Source organism: Cervus canadensis, chromosome 25 (assembly GCF_019320065.1).
Source record: "Cervus canadensis isolate Bull #8, Minnesota chromosome 25, ASM1932006v1, whole genome shotgun sequence".
NCBI lineage: Eukaryota > Metazoa > Chordata > Mammalia > Artiodactyla > Cervidae > Cervus > Cervus canadensis.
Window position 1 is genome coordinate 29,975,555 of NC_057410.1, and position 11,603 is coordinate 29,987,157.

The window sequence follows — 11,603 nt, forward strand, 5'->3', positions numbered from 1 at the left end:
GCAGCAATCATAGCTCTATAAATAGGGGGCCAGCCAAGAAGGTGGGGTTCCTTAAATCATTCATGGCCTCCAGCTCTGAGAAAGGGATTGAAAGTGGTAGATCACACTGCTCAGGCCCAGCTGTTGTGTGTCCCGACCTATAGTCATAGGGGACAGAGAGAAGCAAGCTCAGCAGAACACCCCACCACCAACAGGCAGTGAGCTCTGAGGAGCACCGCAGTTCATCACCCTCCCTCGAGAAAGAAGACACAGCAGAAGGCTATTCTGTAGAGTGCTTTATATACCAAGGCTCAATTGAGACTGGGAACCTAGAAAACTGAACCATGGAAGAGAGATTCCAGCCCTCCCCTCACATCCTTGCCTCCAGGCAAGCCTCACTGAACACACCTCGGACCTTCCAAATGCCAGGTTTCCCACTGTGGTCCCCTCCTGGTCTACAGAACTCAGCTCCCCCTGGGCCTCATGGATGGGGAGGACCTTTATTGAAAGAGAATGCAGGAAACCCCCATCACTAGTCCCACCCCTCTGGCCAGCTCAGTCTGTGGCCTCCATCTTGGTCCCCCGGGGCACCAGGAAGATGGCCCCATCAGGAGCCTGGTGTAGCGCATACTCTTCAGGGGAGTAGCTGTTGCCTGCTTCGTCCCGCAAGTGCTGGAAAATGTCACGGTACAGGTCCGTCAGCTGTTGGCGCATGACCTCCAGGGTCCGGTCGGCCTCGCCTCTGGCCCTGAGAAGCCGCTCCCGCTCGCTGCCCAGCCGTTCCAGTTCCCGCTCCAGCTGCACAATGGTCTCCAGCTTTCTCTTGCGACAGTTCTGGGCGGCCACCTTGTTCTTGCCCCGCCTTCGGATGTCCCGGACCAGGGCCAGCTGGCTCTCCGTCAGCGGGTACCGCGCCAGCAGCTCATTGAAATCATCCACTGGCAGGTTGACAATCTTGTCCGTAGGGAAGGGGATCTTCATGGCCAGGGCCCGCCGCTCATCCCTACTCCCCGCCTCCCCCCGTGCAGTAGGCTTGGCCCGCACAGGGCCTGAGGAGGGTTCTAAGGCTAACGGGGTCTCGGCAGGTGGCAAGGCATAGTTGGGGTGGGTCAAGGAGTTGGGCATTAGTGAGTAGGGGTACTCCACTGGGTACATCTCTACATACTCGCTGCGACGCCGGCCAGCCTCCGTCCCCTCCAACTCAAGAGATTCAGCATCACTATAGTTGAGGGATAATCCTGAGTCAGATTCTGGGTCTTCTTGGGGCTTGGATGGCCCCGCTGACAACCCAATGTCCAGGAGGGCCAAGGGGTCTGGGAGCGGGTCACTCAGCAGGCCCGAGAGGGTCAGTGGTTTGGAGACTGGTACAGTCATGTTGCTGCCATAGGAGTACGGAGGGTCTGGGACGTGAGACGTGGGTGCTGGGAGCTCATAAGGTGGTGTAGGAAGGGGAAAGCCAGGCTCCGAGTGGATAGAGCAGGGGCAGTAACTTGGAGGTGGCGGGGGCCCTGGGTATGGGACGGGGGCTGGGGGCTCGAACGATGGCTCACTTGGAGCATTCAGACCCTGCAAGAAAAGACACCGAGAGGTTTGTAGACGGGCTGGGAAAGAGAAGAAACCATCTCTCTCTCAGAACCAAACTGACTCCCACTGAAAGAACCGGTGAGATAATCACAAGGGAGCAGAAAGTTGCTAATAATCATTGAAAGCTTCTGGCGAAGTTGTGACACAGCAAGTTGATGAAGAAAGCGGCTCAAACAGGAAGGGAACTCACTGAAGTCAGACTTCAGAAAGGACTACCTAACGCCACAACAGTTGTGGAATCCCCTCCTCTTCAGAAGTTCTTACTGGCTTGAGATGGCTCTTGTCCCTTTATTTCCTTCAGGAAGACAAGGAGTCACTCCAAGATGACCCTTGGAACCCTTTTCCTGCTGCCGTGATCTAGGGTCAAAGGGTCAAGTTCAGACCCTGGCCATGCCCTGGGTGCCCAGCAGAGGGAGCTGCTGTGTGGGAAGAGGGCTTAGGGCAGATCCTGGGGGCCCAGGCTGGGAGCAGGGGAAGAGAATGGAGTGGGCACAGTGCCAGGTCTGGGGCAGAGAGTTACTTTGGGGAGCCACCGTCAGCTCTGCCCTTTCCCCTCCAGTCCCTCTGTCCCTGCCCAGGTGCAGAGAGGAGGAGGAGAGAACATGCTGGGGAGAACAGGGCCCCCAACCCACCTTGGGGAGCCACCCTGCTCCAGCCCAGCTGGGGACAAAGGCATCATTGTTAGGCCAACAGACACCCCTTTGTCCAAGTAGCAGGAGGAAAGGACCCCGGCAGAGCCTGACCCCACCCCTTCCCGAGGCCCCTGAACTACAGCTCTGCTACCTGCGGGAAGGGGCCCGGCTGCTAAGGACAGGGGGAGGAAATGAGGGAGGAAGATGGGCAGGCCTGGAAGAGGGCAGAACAGGGGAAGGGGAAGGGAAGGCGGGGCAGGAGGTGAGGTTGAGAGACGTGAGCAGAGTGGCTGCCCAGAGAGCTTGCACCCCCAATCAGATCCTCCCTTCCCACCACCGCTATCTCCTGCTCATCCGCACCCCTCCCCCTCAACGCTCTGGCCTTCCCTCCAGATCTCCTCGACTCCAGCCCTTCTTTTGACAGTGCCCAGAACATTTCCATCTCCAGACCCTGGGCTCTGCTTGCTCCAGCGCCACCCCCCACACCCACAGCCCCTCCACGCACGCCCAGGGCCAATCCCAGCCCGACTCCCTGTTTCGCTGCTTTCCCTCCCCCCACCACCTCGTTCCCCCCTACCTGGCTTACCTGCAGCTCAGTGATGGACATGATCTCCTGCCAAGTCAGTTCCATCTCCCCTGGCTCCGGAATGGGCAGCTGTGTCACCCTGTTCCTGCTCTGCTGTGGAGGACACGGGGACATCCTACTGGGCCAGGGCCTGCTCCAAGGTCCTGAGAGCCCAGACGGTCCCAGCAACCTGTGTCAAAGGAGAAACAAGCGTTAGGGCCTCTCCTGCCATGGGTCAGCAGTTTTGTCCTTCTTCATTGAGCAGCTGGGCTTCCCAGGTGGTGCAGTGGTAAGGAATCCACCTGCCAACACAGGAGATTCTCGGGGTTTGATCCCTGGGTGGGGAAGATCCCCTGGAGGAGTAAATGGCAACCCACTTCAGTATTCTTGCCTGGAAAATCCCATGGACAGAGGAGCCTGGCGGGCTACAGTCCATGGGGTCACCAAGAGTCTGACAGGACTGAGCGACTGAGCACACAGTCATGCACGGAGCGGCTCCCTCCAGCTTCACCTGAGGGAAGGAGACGCCTCATCCCCCCATTCATGCCGGACTCATCAACGACTCCTTAAGCTAGAAAGCCTTTTTCTGCTCTGTTATCTCTACCTCACCTGCTATGGCTGTAGGCAGTTCCTCTGGGAGCACAGTAGGTTTTATCTTCTTTTCAGATAAGATGCCTTCTCTTTCCCCTACTGCTTAACTCCTCAGGACTGTATCACAGGCCAGGTCAGAAGCCACGTCACCTAGGGTTGTGGTTTTGTTTTTCCTATCTCCTGCAGCAGGATCAGGGATCACTCCTGCTCTCCTCCTCTGCCCTCAGTTTTAGGATCTCAGTCTTTTCCTTGCAAGTTGAGAGTGAGTGCTTGGGGATCCCCAAGGAGCGTGTTGTGGGAAGAGCCAAGCAGACAGCCCCTCCCTTTCTCTAAGATAGGGCCCAGGCCTGCTGCCTGATAGCAGCCCTGCCCTCGCCTCCTATCCTGGTCCTGGGCTCCCCTGCCTGGGCCAGATAAGAGGTTTATCAGCGGCAGGCAGCAGAGGAGGAATGGTCTCTGGAGACACTGGACCTCTGCCCCGTGTCCTGCAGGGTCCTCTTGGCTATACCCCACCCCACAAACCAGGTCATATAATAACCACAGCAAAGACTTACTTGGCATTTGTTGAGAACTGAGCCTGGGAGTCTATAGGCATTCATTTATGAGATTGATTTTCACAAAGTTCCTATAGGTCCATTCCGAAGCTGAGACTCAAGTTGATAAATAGCAGAGTCAGGTCTGGTACCTAGAGCTGCTGACTCTACTCCCTATCCCACCATCAAGTCTCTATTTCTTTAGAGACTTGAATACTCACTCCCTTCCAGCCCCTTTGCTTTGGATCTGGGCTGGAGTTGCAGACCTGTGCAGCAGCAAGATGTTGGGCAAGCCATCGCCTTTCTCTGAGCCTCTGTTTCCTCATTTGTAAAGCCAGGGAGTGAGACAAGTTGAATTCAGAGGTCCCTCCCTCTCTGCTTGGACAGTTCAACATTCTCAGCAATCCCTCAGTCCTTCCTTCATCTTCTCCTTTCTGTCACCCTTTCTCCTCACTCCCCCTCCTTATTCCCTGACACCCATCTCACCCTCATCTGTTCTCCCTGCCTTTGGCAAGACACTCCAAGTAGATTTGGCAGGGGCCCTCTGATCTCTTAGGGCCACGCACCATACCCTATGTTTGTTGTAGAAGTAAAGGCAGGCAGACTGGGTGGGTGGGGGAGACTTACAGAAGGACAGACAGAGTATAGGGTTGGGTTGGATGACCTTAGATCACCACAAGGATGGCCTATCACAGGTATTTAATATGGAATCCACTCTGACTCACCACAAAATTAATGAGAGTTGCAAATTGTCCTTTCGAAGGAGGATCACCCCAAGTCCCTGCCTGCCCCCTCCTTGTTATATGGCCATCCCTAGAGCTGGGAGTTGGCACAGGCCCTTGGCCAGTGGGCAGAGGGCGGGGTGTTTATGTCTGTCCAGGATGCCATTTCAACACCGGAACCCCACCTTCTCCACCCAGGTTCTGGCGGAAATTGCCCAAAGGCAAAGTGAATGGAGAAGGGGTTTAGGGGGCAGGGACGATGACTCTTGCCTCATAGACCTTCTCTCACACACACACACACATCCCGTTTCGTCCCTCCGTATAATTTCCCGGATCTGACTCTTGGGTGCAATACAAAGATCCTGCCCTAGGAGGCAGGAGACCAGGTTCTCTGGTATTCCACATGCATAATCTGGGGCAAATTGCTTCCTATTTATTCTCTCCCATTAAATGGAGACAGACCTGGAGAACCTCCTTACAGTAGATTGTATCTGGCTCAAGCAGTCACAAACTTTATTGTGGGTTGCATTCACCTGGGGTGCTTGTGAAAATACAGAACTCTGAAAGCCACCCCAGATCCATCAAAATTGAATTCATAGGTACAGGTACCTGGCAATCAGCCCTTTAACAAGTGGCCTGGTAGGTGTTTCTGATGCCACAGGCCCACCGTACTTTGAAAATTATTAACCAGTCCAACCATATGGATTTACTTGAAAGAACACAAAGTCAGAAAGTCTGGCAAGTAATCTCCAGACTTCTCGCTTCACAACCTCGATCCAAGCAAGGCTGGGTTCTAGGCTGCCCTGGTCTCTGAAACTAGATATCAGCCCCTTCTCATAAAGTCCAGGAATTTAATCCTCCCCTTACCCTAGGACAGGGAAATGAGAATCCAGAAGGGTCACTGGGGGAGACAGGAAGTAAGGAAAAAGGCAGTTAAGGAGAACCTCAGGATCAACTCCAGCCAGCTCTCTGGTACAAGTCTGCGCCAGACCAAAAGGGAGTAGTCTGTTCTTCCCTAGACACTCAGAGATGGGTGGTGGTCTACACACCAGCTGTAGGCCCCTCTGGATCTTAGGAGCCTACCTTCCTGAAGACAGGCCAGGGAGCTGGCAGCCAGGGGTATAGCTCAGGGAGAAGGAATCAGATCAAATAGAACATCACAAAGGGTACAGAAGCTGAAGAGGTCCTGGGAAAGTGCAGCCTGCCTCCCTGTGTCCCTTTTCTTTTACAGCAAATGGTCCTCACTTTCCAGTTTAGCCCACACTTTGAGGTCACACAGCTATCTTGACCCCCAACACTGCATATCAAGTAGGATGGACGCCATCTCCGGGGACTATAATCCACCCTCTTTACTCTCATCCTAAACCATTCTGGCTTACCCAAAGAGATTTTATCACAATCCCTGAGTACACGCAGAATGACCTGGAGCTTTATGTTTCAGGATGCAGAGTGAGGACCGTTTGTGGAAGGATGCTGAGGAGAGGAAGGCATTCGGCCCCATCTGCGGCCCCAGGGCTCTAACACCTTGACAAGGGGGAGAGACAGAGAGAGGGCTTGCCTCTGGGACCCTGTTCTGAGGCTTATTAGACTTCCCTCTCCTCTCCAGGTGTCAACAGAAGCAGTGAAAGGATGGGGGGGAGGGATCAGTAAAACTTGGGGTGTGGAGTGATGTGTGAGCAGCCTGCAGCTTAGAAAGATTAGAAAGAATCTCCAAAGAGAGGGAGGCACACCGAAGTGAGAGAAAGCAACAGAATGTGGGGGAAAGGGGGCGGGTGGAGGGAGCCATGGGGAGGGAGAGGGAGTTGAGGGTGTGGAGAGAGATTTGAGCACAGTGAGACTGAGCACAGTAAGATGTGTGGGGTCACACAGGATCAAAGAGGTGCATGGGAACAAGGGAAAGAGGGACGAGCTTCTGCTGTCCCGTCACCCAGTCAACTAGACCCCAACTTCAGCCCTTAGGAAGCCCAGTGATGGAGAATCTCAGCTCCAGCAGGTGTGACAGGTGACCTCTCTGCCACTGTTCCCAGCCGTCTGTCTCCTCAGCTGCCAAGATTTCTAGTCAGATGCAACTATGCTGCGGTGGGATGCCTTCCTCTCCCTCCCAGTTCCAGCTGATCCCCACTGCCCCGGGCCTGGAGAAGAGAAGGCTCACAGGGAGGAAAGAATTCAGCACCTCCGAGCCCTAGCAGCCCATCCTGGTGCCACAATACTTCTCAGCAACCTAGGCGTCCACTGTCTCAGATTCCGCAACTTCGCTGAGACCTCCCCAGATGGCTGGACAGGGCAGCGTGATGGGATGGAGTAGGGGAAAGGATGGTACCGCATACCTGAGAGTCCAGCGACAGCCAGCCTGCCCAAGGGTTACTCAGGGTCACTCCCCAGCCCCTGAGGCATCCCTCCGGGGGACCACTGTCTGGTCCCCATCCATAGCATTTTGCCCCAAGAATCCCAAAGGGCTCAAGAAGCCACGTAGGTCTCCCAGATAAACTCCCACACCTGTCAAATTCCTAAACCAGGGGCAGCCTGGTAAGCTCTTCGACCTCCTAGGATCGCCCGGCAAGTTGGTTCTTCTCCCTTTGGCTTCTCCGCCCCCCCAGCCTGTCCCCAGATCCACTGCAGTCCTCCTCCCCGCCCGCCCCGCAAGCACCTGTGGCAGGGTCCCAGCGGGGTGAGGAGAGCGACGAGCGAGACGACGCCGGCCTGGGCTGACACCTCCTGGGTGAGGATCCCCGCTACCTCTGAGAGCCGCGGAGGGCCGTGCCCCGCCCCCCGGCCATCGCTGAGCGCCCAGTCTGGAGGCTCCGGGAGCTCCGGGCGGTCGCTGAGCGCCCGGTGTGGAGTGCGGGGAGCTCCGGGCTGGCGCACCAGCCTCTTCTCTGAAGCCCTCGGCCTGAGTTCTCCGTCCTTCCTCCAACCCTCCCCTTTCCCCGTGGCCCTCCTCTCCTCCTGCCCCTTCTGGCCAAGAGAGGAAACTTGAGCCCGGTGTGGTTTCTGCCCACACCCCGCCCCCACCTTGCTCCCGGCCAGCGTGGGGCACACATGGCTCCCAGCCCTCCGTGTGAGCCCAGGAGTCCAGCCAGCTCTGCGTTTCTCCCACGCGTATGATGAATTTCAACCTGATGATCTAAGCGGCAGAGCGACCTCTGAACTTCGTACAAGTTGTAACCCCCTGCCCTTTGCCCCTTTGACTCTCTTCAGGACAGGGAAACTGAGTCCTGGCAAGGTGGAGAGCAGCTGGAGAAAAGGACCAGATGTCTAGCATCCCAGTTGTTAGGCAGGTAGGCCTTCGGGACACTGCTTTTATTTCAGGAAAGCCTGGGCTCTGGGAAAGGGGTAGGGGAGCTTCTCGGGGAGGAGGGCCCAGCCGCTTTGATGCGTCCTTTCACCTGTAGCCTTGTCCCCTCCCCCTGCAGCCTCAGATGTCCTAGGACAAAGGCCTCTTTCTTGGCCAGGTTTGTTGTCAGTGTGTGAGGGGAGTTGGGGTGGGGGGGAGCCGCCTGGCAGGGACATTATTCACCTGCCTTAAAGGGGACCCTAGATGCCCTCTGTCCTTGCTTCCAGGCAGTCACCCCAGTCACAGGGCAGCCACATACTCGACAGAACGGGACATGTGTGTAGGGTGTCAGGTCCACCCCCAGCATTCACAGCAGCTCTGGGGCAGGCCAGTAAGTACCCCTGGAAATCACTCATTCATCCATTTGCCTCCAAGCCACAACCCAAGTCCCAGGCCAAACAGATCTTTCTCCAGAGACTAGGAGAAAAGTCTGGCTTCCTCCTTGCTTTTAGTAGCTTTTAGCTCTAAGGAAAGTCTTTCCTATGTCTAGCTTCACTCCTTACAGCTGCAGCTTACACTTTTTTCTATTTTTTTTTTTCTTCTTATGATATTCAAGTTAAATTGGAAACAGTTATTGACTAAGGAGGTAGGCAGGTGCCACCCTAAGACAGGACTGGTATTCAGCCAGCATTCTGTGATAGGCTTGTGTTCACTATTAAAATAATGAAAACATTCTGTCCCACTTGGTAAAGAATAGCTTCTGGGAGTCTTCCAAGTGTTCCCCATCATTACAGTACTATGTCAGCCACCCCAGTTCTCTCTCAGGATGCCCCCAACCCAATAAGACAACCGAGCAACTCAAGAGGCAATGTGATACCTGCAACCTGTGTGTGTGGGTTTGCTCAACACCCATGCCAAACCCATAGTTCAGTGATTTGAATTCCATCCCTGCCCCAGGACATCATAATTCTACATGCATGATCTGTGTGGGGCAGGAGGTGACCCATGGCTTCATTGCATGTTACATGCAGGTTCAGAATCTCTTGATGACCTGGGTATGAATCTAGGTCACAAACATGAGTACTCAGGTAGCTTATGTATTTATTTGGGCCCATTGGAGGGGATGGGGGTGGTGATAGTCATACTTGTGGCTGATTCAGTAATGGTATCAGGTTACAGATAGTCAACAAACATTTGCTGAATGAAAGCTACCCGTTCAGGACACTATTTGTGGCATCACACATACAATTATAACATAAGTTTTCCAATGAATGAATGGATATTTATGGAGTGTCTACTTATCATTCATTCATTCAACAAATATTTGTTGTGTGTCTACAATGTTTCCCACTCCAAAACTACACAAAGATAAATAAGAATAGTCTATGTCCTTATTAACAGCCTACGCAGGGAATTTGGGGTTTTCCAGGTGGCACTAGTAGTAAAGAATCTGCCTGCCAATGCAGAAGACTCAGGAGATGCCGGTTCAATCTTTGAGTTGGGAAGATCCTCTGGAGAAAGAAATGGCAACCCACTCTTGTATTTTTGCCTGGAAAATCCCATGGACAGAGGAGCCTGGCGAAATACAATTCATTGGGCCACAAAGAGTCGGATACAGTAATAAAGGTCTATATAAAGTGCTATGGAGGGACTTCCCTGGAGGGCCAGTGGTTAAGACTTCTCCTTCCAATGCAGGGGTACCGGTTTGATCCCTGGCTGGAGAGGGAAGATCCCACATGCCTTGTGGCCAGAAAACCAGAACATAAGCAACAGAAGCAATATTGTAACAAATTCAATAAAGACTTCAAAAACGATCCACATCAAAAAAAAAAGACACTATGGAGCTGAACTGCTGTTGGGGAAATTCAGAGCGGGCTTCACAGAAGAGGTGACAATTGAGCTGGGCTGTAGAGAATGACTCAGGGTCCACCAGGAAAAGAGGGGAGAAGGGTATTCCAAGCTGAGGTGTGAAAGCCCAGAGGCATCAGACCGAGAAGAGTTCTCAGGGTTTCCTAGGGTGGAATGTAGGGTAGGAAGTAGTGAAAAATAAGTTTGGGGAGATTGACTGGGGCTAGATTGTAAAAGTCTTGAAAGCCAGACTAGGGCAGTTGTGTTTCATCCCATGTGCAAGTCAAACACATGTTTGAAGCAGTTTACTTGCTTTCAGGGACAGACATGGTCGTACAGGCTGAGCTAAGTCAACAGACAGCCTTCATTTAGGCGGCTGGCCAGGATATCTCTCCCACCTCACCCTATTCCCCTCCCGTAGGAAGAGGCTGTTACTGTGGTTAGCAGGCTGTGTTCTGCCTCTAGAATATTCTTTTTTTTTAATGTATTTATTTATTATTTTTGGTTGCACTGGGTCTTTGTTGCTGCACACAGACTTCCTCTAGTTCCAGAGAGTGGGGGCTACTCTTTCTTGCAGTGTGTGGGCTTCTCACTACAGTGGCTTCTCTTGTTGCAGAGCACAAGTTCTAGGTGCACATGGGCTTCAGTAGTTGTGGCTCTTGGGCTCTGAATGCAGCCTCAGTAGTAGTGGTCCATGGGCTTGGTTGCTTCACAGCATGTGGGATCTTCCCAGAGCGGGGATCAAACCCATGTCCCCTGTATTGGCAGGCAGATTCCTATCCACTGTACCTCAAGGGCAGTCCCAGAACACTCTTTACAGCCCCCCAGGGGTGGGGATGGTTCCTTTAGTCCCCTCCTTTCAGATTCCTGCTGTCTAGAGCCAACCTCCTTCTATCTTAAATCTCCTTTGCTTGATGTAAGATTAACAGGGTATTAGGAGTCTGAATGGGTTGGACAGTGCCTGCAGCTAGGCAAGGCAGAATACCTAAGATTTTCCTAGCCCCAAGATCCTCCTGCTTCAGCCAAAGTGGCAGAGACAGAGTGTGGAGAAAAACATGGCCACATATCTTTACTATTACACCGTTCTTCATCCATGCTGCTCACGCACCCCCAAAAGGCTGTCTTGTTGTCACCTCTGGTCAATCCACCCCACCCTCACCCCAGTGCGTGTGCACACCACCATCAGCATCAGGGCAAGCCACAGCCGTGTTGCCAAACACCCTACCGGATTATGCAACTAGCTTCCCGAGTAGGGCGGGGTGGGTAGAGGTGAAACCCGGGGAGGGCCACAGGTCCCAGAGGGAGCTGGCTGCCTGGCCTGCTTGCCTGCTGGGCTGACCGCAGTGGCCCCAGGGGGCGGGGGCAGGGCTGGCCCTTTTATCAGTGCCCTGCAGGATTGCACCCGCCACCCCCTGGCTTCCTCTCTCAACAGACGGAAAGGGGAGGCAGCCACAGGGTGCAAGGGAGGGCTGGGCGTTATCCTAGGCTGCAGAGCCTGGCGGTTACCCCGGATGCCTGGGGGAGGTGTTGGAGGGGGTCTGGGACCAGGGAATAGTGAGGCCCCTCTTACTCAAGTAAGGAAGGGGAGATATAAACTGAGGCCCAGATGGTGGAGCCAGATGTCCTAAGCCATCCACTGGTTTTTCCTTGTGTTCCAGTTTGGATGAGGATAGGATAAAAAAAAAAAAGGTCTCTGAAGAGGTTCCTTTCCATATATAAGAATTCCAAGAGGATTGACTCAGGAGTCAGGACACTGAGCCCCACTATCAGGTCTAAAAAGCTTTTGGCTCTCAAGGGTACAGAGAGTTGGGGAGGACTGAGGTTCCCAGTCTTGGCATCTGTGGGTTATTCCCGGGTAGCAGAGTCCCACACCTA

General features: G+C 53.8%; 1 protein-coding gene across 2 annotated transcripts; it reads right to left on the reverse strand.

Moving 5' to 3' along the window:
• Positions 1-260: 260 nt before the first annotated feature.
• On the reverse strand, positions 261-7,537 carry NFE2 (nuclear factor, erythroid 2). Of its 2 annotated transcripts, none has more exons than XM_043447243.1 (3): positions 7,254-7,537; positions 2,782-2,950; positions 261-1,545 (listed from the first exon to the last, which is right to left on the reverse strand). In XM_043447243.1, the coding sequence occupies exons 2-3, from the start codon at positions 2,893-2,895 to the stop codon at positions 535-537; spliced, it is 1,125 nt and encodes a 374-aa protein (XP_043303178.1). In that variant the 5' UTR covers positions 2,896-2,950; positions 7,254-7,537; the 3' UTR covers positions 261-534. The 2 variants fall into 2 exon arrangements, with proteins under 2 accessions (XP_043303178.1, XP_043303177.1); XM_043447242.1 differs by lacking the exon at positions 7,254-7,537 and adding an exon at positions 3,906-5,077.
• Between the last annotated feature and the right edge of the window lie 4,066 nt (positions 7,538-11,603).

Coding starts and splice junctions, on each gene's coding strand:
- NFE2 (XM_043447242.1), bottom strand. CDS start 3,946: ATGCCTATAGACTCCCAGGCTCAGTTCTCAACAAATGCCAA. Junction 2,951..3,905: donor CAGTTCTCAACAAATGCCAA/GTAAGTCTTTGC, acceptor CCTTTGACACAG/GTTGCTGGGACCGTCTGGGC. Junction 1,546..2,781: donor TGTCCATCACTGAGCTGCAG/GTAAGCCAGGTA, acceptor CTTTTCTTGCAG/GGTCTGAATGCTCCAAGTGA.